At 41.0% G+C, this 23,405-nt stretch overlaps 2 protein-coding genes across 4 annotated transcripts in view; both read right to left on the bottom strand.

The window, feature by feature from the left end:
• Positions 1-1,633, bottom strand: part of MORC3 (MORC family CW-type zinc finger 3) — a 29,875-nt gene extending 28,242 nt beyond the window's left edge. The window contains exon 1 of one of the 2 annotated variants that reach the window (XM_037376482.1): positions 1,504-1,633. In XM_037376482.1, coding sequence (XP_037232379.1) covers positions 1,504-1,542 — 39 coding nt within the window. In that variant the 5' untranslated portion in view covers positions 1,543-1,633. The remainder of the gene's footprint in view (positions 1-1,503) is intronic. The other variant, XM_037376481.1, reaches the window with a different exon arrangement.
• An 839-nt stretch (positions 1,634-2,472) lies between these two features.
• Positions 2,473-23,405, bottom strand: part of DOP1B (DOP1 leucine zipper like protein B) — a 51,844-nt gene continuing 30,911 nt past the window's right edge. The window contains exons 19-37 of one of the 2 annotated variants that reach the window (XM_037376480.1): positions 20,000-21,605; positions 19,250-19,361; positions 18,484-18,672; positions 17,707-17,832; positions 16,958-17,092; positions 16,235-16,290; positions 15,301-15,405; positions 15,151-15,217; positions 13,683-13,824; positions 13,194-13,276; positions 12,854-12,963; positions 10,080-10,226; positions 9,599-9,660; positions 8,770-8,898; positions 8,128-8,264; positions 7,730-7,785; positions 7,102-7,251; positions 6,493-6,622; positions 2,473-5,828 (exon numbers count right to left, since the gene is read on the bottom strand). In XM_037376480.1, the coding sequence (XP_037232377.1) occupies positions 5,571-5,828; positions 6,493-6,622; positions 7,102-7,251; positions 7,730-7,785; positions 8,128-8,264; positions 8,770-8,898; positions 9,599-9,660; positions 10,080-10,226; positions 12,854-12,963; positions 13,194-13,276; positions 13,683-13,824; positions 15,151-15,217; positions 15,301-15,405; positions 16,235-16,290; positions 16,958-17,092; positions 17,707-17,832; positions 18,484-18,672; positions 19,250-19,361; positions 20,000-21,605 (3,800 nt within the window). In that variant the 3' untranslated portion in view covers positions 2,473-5,570. Of the gene's footprint in view, positions 5,829-6,492; positions 6,623-7,101; positions 7,252-7,729; positions 7,786-8,127; positions 8,265-8,769; positions 8,899-9,598; positions 9,661-10,079; positions 10,227-12,853; positions 12,964-13,193; positions 13,277-13,682; positions 13,825-15,150; positions 15,218-15,300; positions 15,406-16,234; positions 16,291-16,957; positions 17,093-17,706; positions 17,833-18,483; positions 18,673-19,249; positions 19,362-19,999; positions 21,609-23,405 lie in introns of both variants that reach the window. The other variant, XM_037376479.1, reaches the window with a different exon arrangement.

The raw sequence follows: 23,405 nt of genomic DNA, 5'->3' as shown, positions 1-23,405 counted from the left end.
TGAATAGAAGTTTTAAGTTATGACTATTGACAAGCAAAAAACAAACAGCATCCTAAAAGTAATCCAGAAAGATACCAGCTGCATCAACTCTAGCTTAGATTTCTCATCTGTATGAGTCCAACTTGCCAAAGTGATTTCAATTTGGGAACAGTTTTAAAGTGTTAAAAGTCTGAGTACTGACATGCAGGGTTTTTTTTGCAAAGGCTGATTATTAATGCTGATGCATTTTTCCTGTCAAGAAGACTAATAATGCATTAAAAACAAAGAGACACCTCTTTTTTTTTTTTAATCATGTTATCTAAACAAGAAGGAGAACACCTCTATAACAAAATATATCAGATTAAGTGTGGATTTCTAACACTTAAAAGAATTAGAGACCTGAAATGAAAGCGTAATTCTTGAACTTCAAATAGATGGCATTTATAGCTAACCTCTACAATCATGGCAATTTGTATTAAGGTAATCTAAGCAGTGTTGAGAATATACCAAGATACATATTTCACTCAAGTGTTTCATAAGTTACTTACTATAGTGACCCAACTTCTTTGCACTACTCTGTAAGTAAGGTTACAAAGTACACGTTTGTAATTGTGTGACTTACTGGTCTTATATAGGTGTGTGCGACTTCATAGCTGAAGTCAGAAAGGCTTAAAAAATCATCCTGTTTCATGAATGATGTATTAAACAACTGAAAAAAGTAGCTTTAACTTCATTTGTATTAGCAGAAATAAGGAAACAACCAATTGCCACAGAAGGACAGCAATACCGTGACTGAAAAGCACGATACAGTTGTGAATTTAATTGCCTGGATGTTCATCATCCTTGTTACAATGTAATTACGCCTTCTGCAAAAAGTAGTTAGGATTTGAAGCTACAAGCTTCTAATTAGAGGTCACGACGTTCGCAGCTAACTACATTACAACAACAGGCTAGAAATCCCGCCCTCCATAAGCAAAGCAACCCACCCACAGGCTGTGGCTTCCCCGCCCGCGCGGCCGGAGCTCGCCCTGCCGCCTTCGTGCCCCGCCGGGTACAGCACAGCCCCCGGCCCGCCGGGCACCCGCCCCGGAGCTGTCCCCCCAGCAAAGCGACCGAGGGACGGCGCGGCAGGGGCTGGGCGAGGGCACAGCCGCTGACAGCTGAGACGACAGAAGCCTGCGGAGAGCGGGGGGTGCTGCCCGCGCTCGGGCGAAGGGCTCCGGAGCCCGCCCTTCCCAGCACTCGGCCGACAACTTTTTACCGCCAGAAAGGCGAGGCGTCGGCCCCAGCCCGGCAGACTCCGCTCCTCGCTTTCACCGCGGGAAAGCGGCGGCCGCTGCGGCACGGCAGCTCCCTCCTCCCCAGCCCGCTGCCTGCCCCGCGGCCGCCGCGGGCCTCGCACAGGCGCCGCCGCTCCCCTCGGCGGCCAGACGGCGCCGACCCCCGTAGCAGGGGCCGCCGAGGGGGGAAGAGAGACCGTCCCCGCAGGGCCCTCCCCCGCCCCGCTCGCCCCGCGCCACTCACCGCGCTGAGGCGAATACCGCCCTGTGTTTTCGCCGCCATCTTTTGTGCCGCAGCGAGCGCCGGGGCGGGAAGGAGAGCGGGGAGCGCCCAGCGCCCGCACTTCCGCCTCGCCCCCTCCTCTCCCGCTTCCGGCCCGTGGCGCGCTGGGGCGGCCGGGCGGGGCGGCGGCGGCCCCGGGCCGAGGGCGGGAGGCGGGCCCCGGCGGCGGCGGAGGCCATTGCCGGCGGTGGGGGTTCGCCGTTCCTGCCGGAGCCAAACGGGCGAGCCGGCGGCACTGTCCGCCGGAGCGGGAGCGGCGCTCGGTGCGCGGAGCGGCGCTGCCCAGCGCGCAGGCAGCGGGGGCGCTGACTGTCAGCGTGCGCAGCGCGATCGGACGTGAACGGCTTCTGGGGCGCGGGGGGCACAGCGCGACGCCACGGAACGGTGTACGGGCCGCAGGGGGAGGCTGGGGCCTGACTAGCGGCTCTCGCAAAGTCACTCCTGGGGGCCTCACACGTTCGAGCTCGGCTGTAGGCGGCAGTCCCCGCGGCGCAGAGGCAGCGCTGCCAGGGCACCCGCCCCGGCCGTGTGAGGGGGCGCGGACCGAAGCCGGCACCGCCGCCCCGGGGCTCCCGGGGAGAGGCGCTGGCAGGGCCGGGCGAGCCGCCACCTCCCCGCCGCACCGGCTGCTCCCTGCAGCTGCTCTACGCCGTTCTTCCAGACCCACGGATCCAGAAAACTTGTCCCAAGACCGCCGGGACCGGCGTCCCGGGGCGGAACGTTGCAGAATGCGAGACAGGGTCGGAGGAGCGGGCACGACCGGGGCGCGGGGGCGGGGGCGGGCCGCGGCTGCTGGAGCCCGGCGGAGCGCCGCGGGGCCGTACGGAGCCCTCGGAGAATTGGAGAGCTTCTACAGAATCAGATAAAACATAAATTTGGTGAGTGAGCAGTAAAGGTCGTCTGAAAAAATGAGAATTGCCTTTGAAAATGTATTTCAAAATAACATTTAATATTACAATTGCATTCACATACAGTATCGAATACGCTTAGCCAATTACTTAATGCTCTGCATTTCAAGCTCTGCTGTTCTTGACAGTTACCTTGGTTGCACCTACTATTTTTTTTTCCTTCAGGAAAATGAAATAATTTTGAATATTTAAATATGGCTCCCCCTGTGTATCATGCACTGTGGCTATGCTATCTCAAAGCTTAAGTATCCAAAAGGAGAAAGCTGAGCTTGGTTATTCTGAAAACAAGAAAAGAACCATAAAGCAAAGCAAAAGCATTTTCTCTCCTGTTCTTGATACTATGTTTCAGGCAAAAGTTTTTCAGATTCATCTATAGTTAGATTATTCTCCTTTGGCAGTACCAGTGTTAAAGTGGTACAACCCTCTGTCGTGTGGATTTAACAGCAGTAGCATAATAAGTAAAATGACTACAGTTAGTCTCATATAGAAAAGGAATAAAGTTACACTGCTAGAGATACCTTCACGCCTATGTAACTGTGCCCCCTCCACCACCCAAGGATTTTTAGTTGAAGAAAGCACTTTCTTCCTTATTCACATGCTATTTGTAATGATACAAGATCTGCTTATACACTAAATTTTAAAGAACTTTTTCTTCTTAAGAATTAGATTCTGCTGCAGTGAAAGGATTCTGCAAGTCACAAGTATCTGAGGCCACTTAAAGCACTAGCCATCTGCAAAACCACAGGAAAAAGGTAAACGTATGTATGAAGGCAGGAGTTAGAAGCACATGCTATTTTTGTAGAAAGTAAGATAATCTTAGAAGTTAGTATAACTAAGTCACAGATTCTGTTTTTAAAGTTCACCAGCCTGGCTAGAAGTGACTGAGGGCTGATCCGCTGCACATCCGAAGTACAGGCAGCCAGAATGGGACATGTCAAGGGGAAGAATGACAAGACCCTCAATTGAAGAAACTGGTTCACCACCTCCAGTTTAGCAAGGAACTACGTGAATACACAGGTTTATAGCTTATGGGAGGATGTAAAACAAAAGGTTTGATGGCAGAAAGTTGTCTTAGATTTTATAGCCCATTTAACAGCATCTCATCAGGACCTTAAGGGAAATACCCAAGTATGGAAGGCAACCACCAGAAAGATGAAAGTAAAACTACTAAATCATCCTGCATATTAGTAATATTATCTTCAAAAATTGTTGAAGATATGTAAGTAATGGACACAAACATTTTAAAAATATCCCATTCCAATTTTCAAGTAATGCTTTAAAAGTGAAACTTTTCCCTTCTGCTCATTCCAATAGCATTATAAATTACATTAATACAAATAACGCACATTCTTAGTGACTACACAATATCACACTTCAGTCTATCACTTTCCTTAACTGTAAAATGCAAAGTAGCTAGCTAAGTTTAGCATAAGCCTATTACAGTATTATCTTCATAGAGCATTACAGTGTTATCACATTAAAGCATGTTGTTCAGTGTTTCATTGTTTTAGTTTGTAATCCAAAGATGTAAATTTCGTATATCTGTAGGTAAAAACACTGCAGAGTAGCCTTCCATGTTTGTTTTGTGAGTTTTGAAAAAAAAATAATCCCTGACCTCACAACCTGGTGACATTAAACCATGCATTTTGTATGTCCTCTTTTAATTAGCAAAACCAACAGCGGTGAGTTCCAGTACCCAGCGCATTTACTTCAGCCACAATGTTCCAAATAACTCAAGTAACACATACCAGTCTACAGGTGTATCTTACAAAATCAATTTCTCTGGGGGCAAAGGTGTTTAAAAAAAAGAGCAAAGCTTTTCACTATGAAACACGATGAACTTGCCCTCCCAAACAAATCAGCATTACAAATTCAGTCAGATAATCCACTAAATATGAAAATTCAGTGGAGCCTACCTCATCATCTAAAAAAACACTCTACTGGGCCTTTTGTTGTATGTGTTGCTATGATGGTGGTTATCTGCTGGCCATCAGAAGTGTCCTTCAGACATCCAGCTGTGCTGTCTGGTGGTAGAACTAATCCCTGTCTCCCATGTCCTGGGTGGCAGTAGCAGTGCAGTTCCAAAATAAACGTGGACCAAAATAAAAATGCACCTTGAACATTACTGTGGTCATGGCACTGTGATGATCTCCCTATATCTTTTAAAACTAGGAATAGCCAAACACATTCTTTTGTATAAAAAGCGTTCTTTAAAAAAAAGAATTTTAATTGTAATTAGGCTGTTGGTATAGAGCACTTTATATTTTTACAGAACTATTTTCATTTTTGCATTTCAGAAGTTGCAAAGTGACCTTAAGTCACTGAACAAAAAAAGTTTTTTAATTTAAAAACCTGAATTATAATATTTTTAGTCAATTAATTAAAATAAAAAACCCTCAAGTAATGTAAATTACAAAATGTTACTGCATAGGTTTATCTTTTATGCATACTTGTCTTTTATTTAAGAATTGCTAATCCTGAAGAATGCTACTATAGTACAGAGTTGAAATTACAAACATGGCAAGTCTGCAGTTCTATTTGCACAATACTAAGACTTATAAAATACAGCTGTTTGAAATTTAGGTGATCTGTTTAGAAGCTGGTAAGTTTTAGGACAAGTTAAAGAAAGAAGAAGTAGAAGTGGGCTTTAACCTCAGGAAATGGCTTTTTTGCAAACGGACTGTACACTGACATGCAATATTAGCTTTTTCTTAAATTTACTTTCAGAACACAGTTCCAAAAGTGTTTTAAAATACTTACTTGAGAATTTACTGGTGAAATGGTACAGTTGCTACTTTCACCAAGTCAAAAATATTCTTCCTTTATTTACAAAATCTCTTTAATCCTTCACATTGAAAACAAGTAAAAGAATACAGTAGCTATGATAAATTGCCATTAAGCTGTACTCACCACCGCCACCCCCCACCCCCACCCACCCCCCGGACTGAAGAATCCTGCTTTTTAACACCCACTCAGAAGCCTGGAATATCGAAGAGCACTCCACAACAGCAGGAAGAAAAAACAAAATGTACTTTCAAAACTGGGGGGGGGAGAGATTAATTGCAGTAAAATTTTCCCTTTTTTCACTATTCACCATGAGCCAAGTGTCCGATGTGTGGCTTAACTTTCCATATTTTCAAGGAAGTCACATTCAACACTCTCTTCAAGCTGTTGCAAGATCTTTGTGCCATTACTGCCAACATAGTCCAGAGAGAGAGAGGCAAAAGCATGTGAATTCTGGGACTCACTGCCATTTGTTGTAAATGCACAACACAGAGTCTTGAAGAAGGGCATAAGCTGGGTGATGCTAGATATAGAGTGAACATTCAAAAGAGGAAATTGGTGCTTCTTGGAAATTCCCTCAGTGGTGTTTGTTTCCTGTAAGCAAATAAACTGAGATTTACTAAAGGTTTTGCAGTAAGACACAGTGGTGTAATGGCCTGTCTGAACCCTGTACTATACCCTTTTTTCATACTAAGAGATCCACAGCCTACAACTGTATTACAATATAAATTGTATAGATGGTATACCGAGTTACTTCTGTAGTGGGATTCGAGGTTAAACGAAAGACTCACAAGTTCAGAAGATTGCACATTTAGACTAGCCTTCAGAATCAGCTATCAAACAACAGAATACAGAGATATCTCTGAGAAATACTAATGCCTCTATTTCCTTTTCTGGAAGAATTAATATGAAACCTTAATGATAATGTAAAATGCTATTACGGTAAACTTTTTTGGCAAAGTAAATCATGCTCTTTTTTTTTATAAATACTGTCCTGTCAGAGACAGATTGTTTTCACTGGCTGGCTGTGAGGCAGATTTAAGGGAACAACACGGAAACACTCAAAAGCAATCTGACATCTTCAAGATACACCTGTGAAAGCTTTTTCACACTTTTTTTTAAAAGCTTCATGAATTTTATTAAATATCTAAAAACCTCTTGCCTAACTTAACTTCCATTTCTAAACAAGTGATAAGATTTTAATGGATAAAAAACCGAACCAAAACAAAAAGATTCAAGTTAAGCATTCTTTCTTTACCCCGTATTTCATCTTCAGCAGATCCATGATTCTCACAATGTGTGGTCTGCATTCCTGATGATTTTCTAACAGATGAGAGGTCACAGTAGATGACTCTGTGTCCACTTCCGGAACAAATGCCCATTTGTACCTGAAACAAATGGATTACTTGATAAGAAGACAGGCAGAAAAAAAATCCTTGTTCGGATCATACATAGTTTAGTAGAGCACTGGTTTGTTTACAGAAAGCTGTCATAACTATAATTTTATGCTAGTACCAGGGCCAAACTTAATGAACAAGGATGTTAATATCATGCCAGTATTTAAATGCAACTAGCTAAAAAAAAAAAAAAATCTCAAGTGTGTGCAAAGGAAGAAGAACAGACTCTATCCTTCTCCCAGTTTAACAAGTTAAAGAATCTGTTAATGATGATAGTAAGATCCTCCTACACTGACAAGACCAAATTGTTTTTCCAAATACCCAGAATTACATCTGCCTGAGTATCAATAACTGCACTTGTAAAAAGAACTGATGGCAAAATTTAGTCTAGAAGAAAGTAGATCTGTAATTACTTCAAAGGATAAGAGTGGTAACAACCCAGAGAACAGGTCAGTAATTAGAGGACTTACATTTGAAACAACTGCATCCTGTCAGGTGGAAACGAAAGCGCTGTGTCCAAAAACTTACAAGCTGATAAGTACAAGGACAGCTCATTCTGCTGTATGTCATATCCACTGCCATCACCCAAGACTTTCTGTTTGCTTATTTTGCTGTTGCTCCTGTGTTAGTTACAATTAAGAAGTGTACCATTAAAACATAAATCCACTAAATGTTTTTCATTCAGTAAAAGAGAAATGCACACATTTACACAAATGAGCACTTGCACTTGTGTGCAACAAAAATTATTTTTGTTCTGTATAAGCACTGTGATTAATAAAAGTCTGTTAGAAGTAATTAAACTATTCAGAAAAAATGGCAACGTGTTAAAATATCGAAATGCTGACTTAGTATCTCTTCTTTTTTTGTATGCAACTAATAAGTGGTACTTAACAGTTTTTTAATATATCACTATTTTAGCTGCTGAAAAAAAAAAGTCCTAAACTGTGATTCATCAGTACTAGAAATACACAAGTGCAATAAGAAAAAATCCTGTTGTCTCCTCCCTATCCCAGATAATAAGTAAATAAATAAAAAATTGCAGATACAGAACAAGCACAGCTTTCACAAGTTCTCTACCAGACAAATGTTAATTCTTACTTTGATGGTTCATCTTCTTCAGTTAAATCTTCTTCCAGCTGTAGAAATGTCTGAATCTTTAAAGAAATAAATTATTTATGGGGATGCTGAAAGATTCATACAACTCAATCACAAAAAAGATAGGCTTCACATATCTTGTATGTAGAACCACAGACCCTTAGTTTACTCTTACGATTTGCAACAAATTAAGAAACCATGCAAGAGATTAATTCTACTCTTGTTGCTAATGTAATCAAAAAGGTATTTCCTAATCACAGTGTTAATTCTGTTCCCAAATTATCAAACTAATGTATGAAAACATTTCCTTTTTCAAACAGAGGGTGTATTTGGGAGGAAGAAAAAGGTGAAACGGGAAAAAACACACACTAATTAGTTTCAAGTTACTACTTATTCCTTACCAATTCAGTTACCATAATTGGCCACAATGAAGTTAGATGCTGAGGAGAAATTCTCAACAAAAGAACTCTGAAGAAGAGAAACATCTGTGCAGCAACTATAGACGTCTGCCCAACACGGAGGTTCTCAGTCAGTCGTTCTGAAGTAAACATAAAAAAAACCCCAAACAGACAGAGAGGAGTATTTTCCTGAATGCATGTTGCTTTGGGAAATAAAAAATGTAGAGGTGGCAAAACAAAATTTTTGCTCCATCATCAGTTTTGGGTTGAGTCCCTTGCAACTCTATTAACAAAACCATGATTCAGAAAAAGTCTGAAGACATGGTGGCTTTATATTGGACAAAATATTATCAAAACTGACATTTAAGGAGAACAACAATAGTCCAAGAGTGGCTGGAAGACTGCCACTAAATAATCATGTTTCCAGTTGTATTTTCAGACCAAAGGCTTTGGAACCCAGATTCCTGTCTCCCGCTTAATGAGATTATGTATTTGTTAGAATTCAAAGATGCACAGCATCATAAATTTTGTTAAAAACTTTTAAAAAATGGGAGTACGTGTTGGAAAACAGGTGACATTCCTTTCTTACAATTTATATATATGTTACAGCTGAAAAAAAAAGGCAGGTTAAATTACAAATCTTACCTTGTATTAAGGGAAGATAGAGATGATATTGATCCGTCTCTCCACTGAAGACAGCGAAAGCTTGCCGCTTCAACAACATTGCTTTTTGCTCAAAACTTGGGTACAGTTTTAAGGCGCTGCTCTGCATATCTATAACAAAGATAAGAATTACCTACTGTATAAAGACTTCCTTTGTTTGGGGCTGAAAATAATTCCTACGTCCTGAAATATTTTAAAAAGAAAAACTTGGATTTGGGTCTACTGATTGGTGAATTAGTCTCACACTGTAAACCTTCAACTGTTCTTTTAGAAGACCTGAAAAAAGAGACTAAAGCTGATTCTTCCTTTGAAGCTCTACGCAAATTTAAGGGGTCCTATCCCACCCCTTCCCCTAGGACTTACTGTTCTACACTCCCCTCAAACCTGAATTAGAGGTCAAAGCATATTGCTCAAAGGTTTTCTGTACTGGTGCACCATATTCCTACAGCTTGATGCCAGTATACAGGCACCTCCAAAGTTAGCCAAAGTCTCCTTGCTTTCTAACAGGGAACAGCTGCAAAATGTCACACTTCAGCAACTTAAAATTATGGCAAAATGTGAATGGGGGAGTCCAACATTAGCATTTCTAGAACAAAAATACTTATGGTGTGTTTTAGACATGATCAAAATACAGAATAAACTTAGCACAGCTTTTAGCTGTAAATAAAGTTGACAATACAGTCGATTATGGAGATGCAGCATTGCCTGCATTTTCTTGATACATTAGTACATTAAAAGTGCACTTCAATAGGTTAAATGCAAATACATTTCAAATTAATGTAGAAGTAAGTTATCAGTATCTGATACTTACTCATCAAATCTTTAAACATAGTTTTCTCATGTGTTAGAAGATGATCAATAATGGATCTCCAACTGGAAAAGATATAGAAAGAATTAGATAACCAGAGAAAGCTTTGGTATACATTCACCTCAGAAAAGATTTTGGTCAAACCTTTCATACAAGGAAACAGTTTCCAAATGGTATTCAATCTTCAGAGTCTTACCTGTTTAACACATACTACATTCTAAGTCCTCCAGCAATACTGTATGCAGTTCCCTAATCACTAAGGGGAGTATCAGCATAAGACAGATTTATTCTTATGCACGATAATGAAAATTTAAGTGAATGTATTTAGTAGTATTAGTGGTTGAGACCCATTTTTAACATTATTACATTCTGTAAGAAAGTACAAGCCAGAATATTTTTTTTCCCCATATTAGCCATTCTGCTTTAAAGACTTCCTTTCCAAATTCATAATAGAATCTCAGAGCACTACAATCTCATGTCTTACTGAGTACATGAAGTGTCCATCTGGAAAAAAGCTGGATCCATATACAACTCGAGAACTTCTTTTTTCCAGGCTCGCTTGGTATAGGCGTATCCACTCAATGAGCTGAGCAACTGAGCACCAGCACGAAAACTAGGAATGTTGTAGGCACTAGGGGAAGGGAACAATAATAATAAATACATATTTTTTTTAAGTTAAGTTTATGTAACCAGAAAATAAACTCTGGGGTTCCCCAGAACTTCTAACCAAATTGTCTCAGTAATAGGCTTTGTCAACATTAACTGGTAACTTGGAGCCGCAGGGGATCAAAACAGCTTGTACAGAAGCTTCTCACATTTCCAGTCTACGTAGTTTGGGGAGGTATTTTCAGTTTAGATGTATCACAGCACAGTACTGCCTGTTTCCACTACAGGTATGGTTCAAAACTTCCCTGAAAAAACTTTCCAATAAGCTTTGCACCCTTTTCATTAGACCCCTTTAGAAGGTATCACAGTAGGCTTCATCTGTCACCCAGATAACAATTCCATGTCAGTTCTCATGTCATCATCACTTGTATAGAAATCTCACTTATGAGCCTTTTTCTCCTTGTGCTGCCCTGTGCACCATCCCACTCCAGATCTGGACACTGTGCTCTGCAAGGCGCAGTAGGGAGGGAGTGTTGGTCTCAAGGTGAAGGGACCCTGCGTGAACTAACGCTTGTCCTGTGGCACCTCAGTTTCACCGAGGACGCCGATGCGAAACAGCATCCTGCTATGAATCCTCACTACAGTAACTGCTTTGCCTGTGGCTGAACAAAGGTTTCAGGCTGGGAAGGTGGTGCTCAGACTGACAGGAACATGACTTTTGGTTGAGAAGGGATGCTGTCAAGGTCTTCTGTTTGAGCTGGCAACACACCTTCAGCAGCCTCAGTGTTGTCAAGGAGGTGGGGGTAGGCTACTGCCTTTTTGTGGAGACTGGCAACCAAACTCCTGCTGATTTGGGAGGACAGTGGCATGAAGACAGTCTTGGAGGTTATGGTCCAACTGCTGTGCTGCATGTATGAGTAACATGAAAATCATATAGCCTATCTATGGGCCTAAGGGGGGCTCCACATTCTTAACCAGTGACCATCTTGTTATGGTCATGGCTACACAGCTCACAGGGACTGCTGGCCTTGCCAGGCTGAAACTGGAGAACCATCAAAGGACATCTCTAGACATCTCAGCAACTTCACGATGACCGATGCCCATGTCTTTTGAACCATCATTCTCAGACCAAAGGGCATGGTAGTATCTTTGCAAGAAAAAACAAGCTGGCTGACTCCTGGTGTTCAGATCTATGCTAGCATTGCAGCAGCTGTCATTTATCCTCTGCAGCAGTCACAAGGACGTTCTTACAGCAGCAGTGTCCATGCCAATTTTAACTGTACCATTTCCACACATGGGCAGAGATGGACCAAGTGTTTGGCTTGCAGCCATTGCCTCAAACCAGGCCTAGCGTGGCAGCGTGATGCCAGCATTCCCAGGAACAGTTTCAGTGGTGGCTGTATGCAGGGTTTTCCATATTTGCTGCAAACAGCAAGGGCACTGGGTGCATGTGCATGATGGTATATGCCCTGGTCAACAAAAGCAACATACACTCCATTCATCAAGAATCTGACTTGGTCAGGGGTGAAGCAGACAGAAAACACTTAGTAGATATGATGGAAAATGTACAATTATAATGAATAGAAAATAGCTTCCCAAAATTTCTCTGCATCATTTTTAATCCATCCCCCTTGAGAGGGAGCATGGAAATGTCTTCAAACCCTGCTGCTCTCTGAGGCTTGCAAGCTTTAATGCTCACTTCCCAGTGACACTCAATCCATCATCCCTTTTCAGCATGCCTGGTTGTATCTTCCCTGACCCTCTATACCCCTTTTTTTCCTGCTCTTCACTGTATACAGGGTACTAACCTAAGCAACACTCCAGTCAACCCCTACCCATCCACCACCACAACCCACGAGCTGTGGCTGATGCTCTTCCACACCTCAGATTAGATCGGTCTGCTCAGAAAAACATAGTAGCCAAAAGGGAGCAGCTGGGAGGAAGGGAAACTTGGCAACAGCTACAGCAGGAGCAGCTCCAACTCAGAAAAACGGAACTGGCAGGGAGCAGGGAAGAGAAGGGGAAGGTTGCTTCCCGTCACTTGGCGGAGAGCTGCTGGAAAAGGTAGGGTTTGCTTTCTGAGAGATCTGTGAATAGCACTGGGAGAAACATGGGGAGAGATGCATGAGGCAGGCTGAGGAACCAGGACCAACTGATAAGGCCCTGGAAGACGGAATGGAAACCCCCACAGCAAGGTAATGTTCTCATCTTCCTTCTCGTGTCCCTGTGGGAAAAAGGTTATACTGTTCATCTGACAGAGGGTATCATCCATCTCTCCCACACTTATGTTTTTGGCTGAAAAACTAGGTAGACTATAGGCAGATATTGTAGCCTTCCTACTTCATGATGGGTCCTGTGACCTGCCCAGTACTCTACTGCCCCACCCCACAGTCTCTCTCCATTACCTAACATACACAGAAAGGGGAGCTTTAAGTAAAGGCCTACAAAAAACCTACACAGGAGGAACACCTACAGCTAAACAGAGCTGTCAAAGCTCAAACAAAAAGTTTCAGCTCCTGGGGGAAATACAGCTCAAACCTTATTAGAATGGAAACAAAGGAGAGGACAAACTGAAGAAAACCCAAAAGTCTTACAGTTGCAGTCAAAAAATTCAGACTTAAGAAAAATCACATGCACAGAGAGAGAAGTCACCTGTGGTTGCGTAGGTAAGGAAACACGTAATAAAGCAAACGTGAAATCAATGGCACAGCTTTCTCCTTCTCATCACTCCGGTAAACCATGTCCAAAAGAGAAGCAAGAACCTTAAAAATGAAAAGAACATCTCTTTAAACCTCTAGTTGGTATTTCTGTCAAAAGGGGAAAGCATGCCTTATTTCAGGCTAGAATGCGTGCACACATGGAATGCCCCAAGAAAGATTTAGGCCCCCATTTAATCTGCCAGGAAAACCTGATGCATTCATCTGCTCAGTAATACCAATACTAAACCACCGCACAGATGAGAGCAGCAACTATAAAACTGGTTCCTACTTACTTCTGCAAGGAGAGAAAGAGCTTGGACACTGTATATTGAAGGAGCAGAGGCAGAAACCATTGAAGATGGTGCCACTGATGTATCTAAAAGAGGTAAAATTATTTAGTTTTCCCTTCAGGTATGTTTAAATTTTGCTGTTTTCCTAATTTTCTTCCCAAACAAAACTGATGTTATTTTTTGGTATTACAGTGAAATAAATGCCTCTGGATATGCTGCCACAATGACATACCTCATGCCCCATACTGTTCTGTCCCGTGTATTGCATGCACCTGCAATAAGTCTTCCTCTGCATTATACACAATCTGCAGGTATTTACTAAACCCGCTTAGGCTGACATTGTTATTGGAGGATAATGCATTTTTTGTTGTTTTACTTTTTGTCTGTATTACTCCCATCTCATGCAAACAACATACTGTCAAATACGTTGTACTCTTCACTGACTTAAGTAGAAGAGAGGAAGCAGCAGAAAATCAGACAAAATCACATTACCATTCACATCTTCAATGTTGAAGTCATCTGGTAAAATCTGAGGCTGAGCTTTCACTTCCAAGTTCCGGCTCAGCCAGCTAGTCTGTTCCAGAGAAGAACCAGCAACAGTCCCTACAGCCTCCAAGATTTTTTGGGTCACCTCCTATAACATAACCAGACAACGTGGCATCAGATGAAAGCTATCATCACTTGGCCAATCCAGCAAAATCCTTTTTATATGGAACATGTCAGAAGGATCAGAATTAGGCACTTTTATCTCTTAGAAACATACATACTTCTCTGATTTAACTATCTGTGCTCTCAAGATGACTAACTACTGCTCACTTCAAATAAGAACAGGTAAGAAAATGAGAAGCAGGAAAAACTTTTAAGTTAGCTTATCATGGAAGTTTTACTCATGATTTTCCATGCAAGCCATTACCATTAACATTGTATTGATTTGGCATTTGGCATCAGTCCTGCCACACTTTACACATTAGCTGTCACCTGTCAAAGACATGATCTAAATTGTTCAGCCCCTCAGAAATGGCATACCAATGCCTTTATTGTTTTGAACACTGTTCCTTTTTATTCCTTTTATATTCAGAGAACATTAAGTGAGGCAGGGTTTTATCCTACAGCAATCCGACTGTTCATATTTCAGTCTTTCTATTAGGGGTAAGCAAGACATGGCATCAAACTTCTCACTCCAGCATATTTAATTCCCAGTGAAATGAAAAGCTGGCCACTCTAATGAAACCAAATCCCAAGAATCCAAAGCAAATCAGAGGTCACTTGTGAACAGGCTATAAGATAGTAAGATTGCAAAACTGTCTTTTTATCATTGCCATTTTGCTGGCAAGTCTCTGAAGCAGAAGTGGAGACTTAATTTCTCCGTTGGCACACAAAAGTCCTATAACCACAACACTATCTGATCTCATACACAGCATTATGTTGGCTCAGTGTCAAAACTGCACCCAAGTAGGTAGTGCTTAAACTGTTCTGGTGAAATCACAGTTGCCATAGGAAGAGAGTCCTGCTCTACTCCAGCCCTTCTTTGCATAAAAGGTGAGCTGACAGTCATTTACATTGCCAAACACAGTTATGAGCTTCAAGAATAATTATGCTACTAATTTTCCTAGATAGTTTTGAGATTTCAATACTTACACATATGACATGAACTCATGATACCACACTTGTGTTATGATTTAAATTCTGAGAAATCATAAAATTATCTAGCAAAAACAGCTTTGAAAAGTCCATAGTTACCATTGCAATTTCATGCATTTTTGACAAAATTTTGCTAGAGATGTCTGTGCATCTTGTCTCATATTTGAGCCTCCCATATTTACCAGGCCTAAGCCAAAATGTGTGGATGCAGATTCACACATTCTAAAAGCACAGATGAATTCAGATACAAAGATCAGGTCATCTTCACTTTTACTTAGATTTACAATGCCAGATTTTTGAACTAAAGGTATACATGTACCTGTAAGTCTTTTTGGTCTTTTTTGTTTTCTAGAGTAGGTGTCCTCGTCACAAAGTCATTCAGAGTACTGTGGGAAAATCAATTCACTCTAAGTTAGTAATTGGACAGGTCTACTCCATGCATCTATAAGCCTTCTCTCTTATGCAGTACCTGAGAAGAAGAAAGTGTCCAGGAGGAGCTAAATTCAACTGCACAGACTCTTTGAGAAGTCCTAACAAGGACTGGAAGTTCTCCTGCAAGGCTGAAACAGGCAATCTGCCAAAAAAAACAATACCAAATCACACCCAAGTCTGAAGATAGAGTTAAGGAAAAAACAAAAACCAACATATATAGGTAACTTGGTGGCTTAAAAGCTTCCATCAATATCAGTCCTTTAGATCCTGCCCTGTGCTAACTGATCCAGCAATGTGGTATAAATATCCAGCAGCACAGGCAATATGCATACACCACTAAATGCTAGCAGCACATGCAGTATGCCAGACAGCACTGTAAGAGGGCTGAGTCTTCAGGGACAAGAAAAGGAATAGTTTAGCTAACCACTCCACTGCATGCCAACCTACTTATCTCCATAGCTTATTCCATACAGTATATTGTGCAGTCTGATATATCCCAAGGCTTCCATTTGAGAAAAGCCAAGTATGTGAAGAAGAGTTTTGATCAAAAGGAGTATTTCCAACCAACTGCCTGACCCACTACATGTCCAGCACAGACTGCAGCCATAGCAGTTCTATGAAATTTGAAAGTTCTCTATCCATTCATCTGGCAACACAGAACAGATAAGGAGAAAGATCCTAAGAAATTATACAAGTGTCTTGCTAATGAGATGCCTAAAGTATGTTGCTCTACTGGTACGCAATAAGGCTTTCAGACTGGCATTATCAACAGATCAATGGAACATAACGTCATAGCCCTGTTATTTTGTGTCTATCTGTTACTTAACAAAGAAGTGGCAATAACCGTTTCCTACATAAAGGTGTCCTGTGATACAGTGACACAAAGATCAAAGTAAAGCAGAAATAGTGATGCTAGCTGTTATCTTAACTGGAGTCAAACAGAAAATTCTCTTTTATAATGGCTGAATTACCTTTGAATGAAAGCATAACTGAACTGCAGCACTGGAATATCTACAAGAGAAGATTTCTGAAAAATAAAAGCAAAACTGCCATTATTTGCCATTCAGAAAAAAACAGAAGGTCCAAGCTGTTGAATGTGTTCAATGGTTAACACACCCTTCTTCGAAGCCCCTTGTACTCCAACAGGTGACCAACTATGATAAAATTATCTACACAGCAGTATGAGGGAATTCAGAGCTTTAAGAGAGGACCCTAGTTCAGAAGCACTCACATTATTTTGCATTATCTGCTACAGTTTATTCAGAGCTGTAGGAGCTCATACAATGGTGTGCACAGTAGCAAAACTGGTTTCCTTGTAAACCAAGTGGAAAGTGGAAGACTCAGTGTGAAGTATTTTTAACTGTTCAGATAAGGGTAGAAAGATAGAAATGTATTGCTGAGCTGTGTATCTGCAGCAGCTTTATGAAAATTGTCAGCATCTTCAGTACTGGAGGACCCCACACATTTTCATTACCAGCAACTTCTCCAGCAAAATATTCTGAAGAACTTACACTGATGGATAACACCACAGAAACGCACATTCTGAAAAACATAACTTATTGAAAGCAAAAGAGAATCACACACTTAAAAAGAAAAACACCAAACCCCAACTTTCCTTCTAATATTTAGAAAACACATTAGAATAGACCCAGAATAGAATATATTAAAAAAAAAGGAATTATCTTCATGGTTACCTCTTCTCCCTTGATTTGTGATGGTTTCTTGACTACCTCTTTGACTAGATGTAATATAGTGTCAATTTTCAATGTCTTAAGTGCACATATTAAATCCACAAGAATAAGCTGCGATGCACTAGCCACTGGAATAATCTGACAAAACAAAAACCACACCCCTCAGAAGAATGTACCAGGCAAAATATGAAGCTGAAAAAACAGCTTTTTGTGTAATTATTCAAGTATCAATACTTATACAAAATGGAAATTGAACAAGTTAAATCAAGCATGCGACAATTTTTCACACACAAATCTTCTCCCAACACCTTCATGAAAACAACTTCATTATGCTCAGATGAAAGCAGAAAAGAAAGAGGTGTTCTGCTCAGAATAAATGCTTAGTTCCAGGGAATACTACAACTCTAACGTTTCTCTGGAAATGGAGCTGATTCAAGGTCTTTAAAATATAATTGGCAAGTTACAATCCCAAGTGTACAATTCAGTATTGAATAAAGAAAATGGCTATTACTATCAGATTTAAACCGTCACACCGTCCTTTTTATTTCATTATCTATTTAGGTTTAATTGTAGTCCTGATGCTTTGTGTAATTATGTATAAATGAGTGTTTCAGATTTTTCAGTGGCTTACCACTGTCACAGATAAAAAACCTCAAAGAATCTATAAACAAGCCCAGAGTTTAGAACTGATAATATAAATGTAACATTTGCCTTTACACTGGAAAACTAAGGGTGCCTTTCTTTAGTTTCACCTTGATTTTACTTTGATTCCTATGAGGTTTCTTGCTATTCCATACTGCTGCAATTGCTGCCATCAACTGGATTCCAAGTTGTGCTGTCAATGGATTCATGAAGTCAAGTATTTTAGTTCTTAATGTCTATAGAGGGGAAAAAAATAACCATGAATGCTAAACTTTGTAAGGCAAAGACTATCTCAGTTTGTAAAACATTCTTCCTTTTCCCAAGATGTTCAGAAATACACAACAAAAAAATCTGTTCATATGCTTGGCAGTCAGATTAGTTTTGATTATTTATTTATGAGTTAGTGCATCCTTATTACAGATGGAAGTTAAATTTGTTGGAAAACATATTGCAAAATAGAAAAAGTAACTTCTTGTGTTACATTCTCTCTTCTCCTACAGATATTTTTCACTACTATGATTTATCAATATCCACAGAAGGGAAAAGTCTAGTATTTTTATTCCTTCGGGTACATGTTCTACTGCCTGCAGACAGTTCAGAGGTGGTTAGCTCTACAGCAGCTATTAACAGAAGCTCACAGAAAAATCAAAACATTAAACAGATCAGGTAAGGGTGCAGAGGGGCAAAAAGAACAGCAAAGACAATCTAATTTTATAGGTAAGTACTGTGCAAGTCTGTAGCTGATAAGAGTTCTTAAAAAATTCTTTGTAGCCCATTATCATTCTGGGAATGGCAAAACTATTCCTAAGAACTCTATGTGAAATGCACTGGTGATGGAGGGAATGATAAGGATGATGAGATACACAGCAGTTTAAAAGAACTCCTACTTTGGTTGCTTTAAAGTAGACTGAAGAAGAGCCTTTAGTTGTTCCAAAGAAGTCAGTTGGTCTTTTCTGAGAGTCTTCCCTCTTTATAACACTCCAAAGAAGGGACATGGTATTAATAATGCGAGGCAATTCTTCCAAAATGGCATTCCTAGCATTTCTCAGGTTTGCAGGTTCAGCTAAACATGATGACTAGAAAAAACAAATATGAATGTTAAAATACATTATATTATGCACTACAGAGTGACTGCTCTTATTCTATACTTAGGAGAATTATACCCAACTTTAATTCAACCATTCTATTTCCGATATATACTGCTGCCATCAGTCTACTGAATTTGCTGTTCACTATTCTGGCACAGAAAGAGTTAATTTGTCTAGGCAATTACTTGGATAATATCCTCTTCTGACAAATGTTATAGGAATTAAAGTTGTAGAGAACATATCAGCATGTTATCAACTCAAAAGAAAACAGAAGGCTTTGCTAACAACAGAGCAACTGTAGACACAATACACAGGACTAGTATTTGTGCGACCAAGATCATCATGAACATCTTCTGCTTAAAATTAACTTTCCTGTCTTCAAATAAAAAGAAATTAAAGTTCAGTCCCCCCTCCCTTACACTTTTACTTAGTTCACTTCTTTAAGGTTATCTTCTTGTACGACAGCTACTTTACTACTTATATTCACCTCTGAATGAAAAAGGGATGCATACTTTGAAGAACTGGTGCCAAAGCATCAAGGGAGTGGTAGGCATTAAGCACTTACCTTTTTAGTTTGATTAGGGTGATCCAGAAGGCAGAAGTGACCAATGGTTGTCAGACCTTCCAAAAGGGTTAGTGGGTAATCAGGTGTAACATTTTCTCTTTTAGAAGTTAAGCTGTGGGGTGGGTGGGGAGGGAAGGAAAAAACCCAGTTAACAGGCCAAGTGGTATTTCCTTGATTAAAAATTCCAGTAGAAGTAGAAATCTGTTTCTGCTCAACAGTTAAATAGAACATTGGAATGACCAGACAGGAATATCAAAACAAAGGATTCAGAAACTATGCTTGGACAATCCCATTTCCCTGTCTAGATCTTTCAGAATATTATTTCCCACCTGACCATAAATCTTTAGTGTTCAATTGTTTTTCCCTACTCCTTTCACTTACTGCCTGTTCTGAACAGTACTACTGTATTTTTCTTCTCCAGGGTGTCTCTCCTCAATTAGTCCTCCAAAATCCTCAGTCTTGTTAAAACTCTGAACTTTTTACTTGGATGGCAGGCAGAGGGGGGCAGGGAATATCACTGCTGCTGGTCATTCTTGCTGCTGGTCCCCTTTCTTCCTCAACTGCAGCGAGCCCTGCTGCAACAACAGCGCTTCCACCTCACCTGGGCTCAATGGACAGATGCCTGCATGTACAGCAGAGTTTGAGGATCAACCTCTGGGAGTCACAATGCTAGACCAGTAAGTTACTATGCACTGCTCTGTAGTACGGGGAACTTTTCTGCATAACAACCCCCAAACTGCAGACTCTTACCTTGCAGATGCTTTTGCAGATGTCTTCACAGCTTCATTTTCATACTGTTTGACAAGCTCATCCAGGTTTTTACATATCTGTACAACAAATGGTGCCACAGTCCAGCCTAAGGACTTCCCAAAATAGGGCAGGGAACACGTGACTAAGCCTACCCAAGTGGGATGCATCCCATAGCCATACTCTGGTTGCAAACCTCTAACCACAGCAGAGACGAATAATCCCTGTGAAGTTATTGGGTGTGGATAGACATATTGCATTGCACCAATAGCTTGCTGGAAATTAAGAGCCTGCTGCCATTCCTTAGAGAGATCTGGCTGATTCTCCTGTTCCTCATGAGTCTGTCCAAGGTGGTGCTCCAAGACAATCAATACCTGCAAGAGCTTCAGCAACTCAATCTGGAGTGGGTGCTCGCTCCATATTTGATCGTGCCCAAAATTGATTAGGCTCTCTTCAAAGAGTTCTTCAGTAACATTAACTCCATCTGCCATAAGCAATTCATACCGTTTCTGACTTGTGTACATAGATGCAGACAAAGAAAGAAGAACAAACTCCTGAATTTTGCATCTTCCTAGCAAACTGTGTATGAACTCTACATTCTTATTCTCTGCTGCCTTTGCCATGGTAGCTAGCTGGGTCATCATTCTAATCAGGACTTCCACACTTTTTACCTGAACATCTCTGTTGCCAAGCACGTCTCTGTGTGTGACCTTCAAGTAGCATGGATAATACGAGCGCAGAAAACTGAGACAGAGGTAAGTGAGCAATTCTATTAGCAGAGAATGGGGACACATGGTTGGCGACTGGGTCTGAAGCTTGCCATAAAAACTCTGCCCTACAAGAGCTTCCTGATGACGAGCTAATAGATTGTAAATAAGATTCAAATGTGCTGTGGAGCTGGTATCCATGCTTGTACTAGCTACAGCTTCAATAAATTCTTTAGGGTTTGTTTTAAGCACTGCCTCCAGAACAGAAAAAGCATACAATACTCTCTTAGAATCATAAGGCTGCAAATATAGCAGCATGTGTTTAAACAGTGCCTCAATCATCTCCTGTTTTTCCTTCTGTTGCTTAAGCAACCTAGAATGGGTAATTTCCTGGAGCTCCAAGTCCACCTCTTCATCACTTGACAAAGACTCTGATGCTTGAGTCCTCTCAGAGTCAGCACGCACAAGGTTTAGTGCTGCACTGGATTTGGAGCTTTCAGGAAGAAATGCAGTAAGCAAACTCACATGGTTTGTGGTCTCTTTGCCATCAGTTGCAGCACTCTCATTGTCCTCATTGCTCACTTCCTGCAGCTCCAGAGAAGGAGAAAAAGAGGATGTATTTTCACTGTCATGGCCTGTACTGGTGTCTGTTGATTCTGTGTGCTCACTACTGTCTTGGTCACCACCTGCTTCCTGTGAAGTTACTGGATTACAAGAGCCATTGTTTTCAGACTGTTTGGTTTTTAACTCCGGCTTCTCTGGATCTTTTTCCACTTCTGCCCAAATTGCTTCTCTATCGACGGTAGTAAACTGGCTCAATGGAAGGTTTTCCTCAGAATTGCTCTCAGAGATGCCAGACTCTTTCAAAGAGGCCTTTTTCTTGCAAAGCCAATCATGTATATCTTCTGGAAAAAAAATAAATTATTTTTTTCCCCCAAAAGAGCACATAATTGTCTTTTTCACACATAGAATCATAGAACAGTTTGGGTTGGAAGGGACCTTTATAGGTCATCTAGTCCACACAACATGCTTTAATTTTGAATCAATCGTTGTAAGAAAAAAAAAGGTTAAAAAGCTACTCTGCTCTAGTCTAGTATTAATTGTAACAAGTCAAGCTAAACCCCCCCCCCCCCCCGGGTTAAGGCAAGAATTCTTTTTTTTAAAGTGGTAGAGCAGTCCTAGTTTACTGTAAGTGCAAGAGAATAGGATCAAAATATAAAGCACATACTGTTTCTCTTATGCTATGACTCCCTAGATGTGACAATTTTTTTTATGCTTCCTAAGCATAAAATGTTTGCTGAGATCACAAGGGAAATAAGAAGGATAGCAACAGAGGGATTCTTACTTTTTTATTTTAAAATGTATTATTTTTTTAAGAGCTAATGTTTTACTTGATCACATGCTGTGGAACAAGGAAGGAATATATTAGCCCTGTGTTTGTATAGCATCTAATAAACAGGTCCCTTTGGATGCTATAAATGTCTGCCATCTAACTATTTGCCAGTCAAGACAGACAATCAATTATGCAAGCAGACAGCTATGTTAACAGTAATGAGACAGACAGGTGACACAGAAGTTTCTTTACACAAAACTGCTGGACACTTCTCCACTGTCTTCCAGCTGTGCTCCAGGAAACAACCTTGGCTACTTGGGCCAAACAGTGCATTGTCTCATACCCTTACCACTCCCAGCAATCCCAACCTGAACAGACTTCTCAACAATCCCAAACCTGAAGAGACTGCCAGCCTTCATGGGACTCTCTGCACTTGGAGCAAACCCTGGCTCCATACCTGTCTCAGTCTTCCTCAGCTGCTCCTGACAGGTCTCTGTCACACTTGTCTGTTCCACATTTGACACACATATCATATGTGGTTCACAATGTTCTTCTTATGGGTCTTAAAATGGACATCTTCCAGCTGTCAAATTTAGCCTGTCAAGGTAAAGAGTCCCTGCCAAATTCTTAAATTTGTGTGACTGGAGGTCATCTTTAATTGCAGACACCTCTCTTTGCTTCTACATCCTAGCTCTGGGAAACCTAAGACATACGCCACAAGGGCTCAGGTCTCCTCTTGAATCAAGACAGATCTTTGGACAAAGACATTTTAATTTTCTGAAGCCAGCAGAATTAAGCGGGGGTTTTGTGTGGTATGCCCTAAACAGCAAGATGTTCCTCACAACCTGTCTGATTACTTTAACGTGATGCCGAGGGAATCATTAACTAATATTCTGAACAAAGAAACTGGTATGAAGGTGCATGGTGTGCTGGGGCAAGACTGAGTGGAGAGAGTAAGATCTGCCTGTCCATCCTGCCTACTGGAACAGTTCCTGGACTGACACAGTCACCAAACTGCTCCTGGATTTCATTTGGTTGCAGACCTAGTTTTGCTCAAGAAGGGATCTGGTGAACAGTGAACACACATGCAGTGTGGATCATCTGGGAATGGCAAAGACGAGTGTGGGACAAGAACCCAAAGCAAAGCAGGGAGCAATCCAAACCAACAGCGTAGGTGCAGCCACCAGAAAACGATCATCAGGCCTTCAACTAGCATGACTTACTCCTGAACTCTGTTTTAAGAATCACTGTAGGTGCTTGGATAATGAGGAGTCTGTGGAACTGAAGCAAGACAGCTCACGGTAATAGGATGCCATTGCATTTCAGAGACTACCTTCAGCAGGTGTTCAGGAGTATGCAATGCTATGTT

The sequence above is a fragment of the Falco rusticolus genome, chromosome 2 (assembly GCF_015220075.1).
Source record: "Falco rusticolus isolate bFalRus1 chromosome 2, bFalRus1.pri, whole genome shotgun sequence".
In the NCBI taxonomy this organism is placed as follows: Eukaryota; Metazoa; Chordata; class Aves; order Falconiformes; family Falconidae; genus Falco; species Falco rusticolus.
This window is presented reverse-complemented; position numbering and strand designations above follow the sequence as displayed.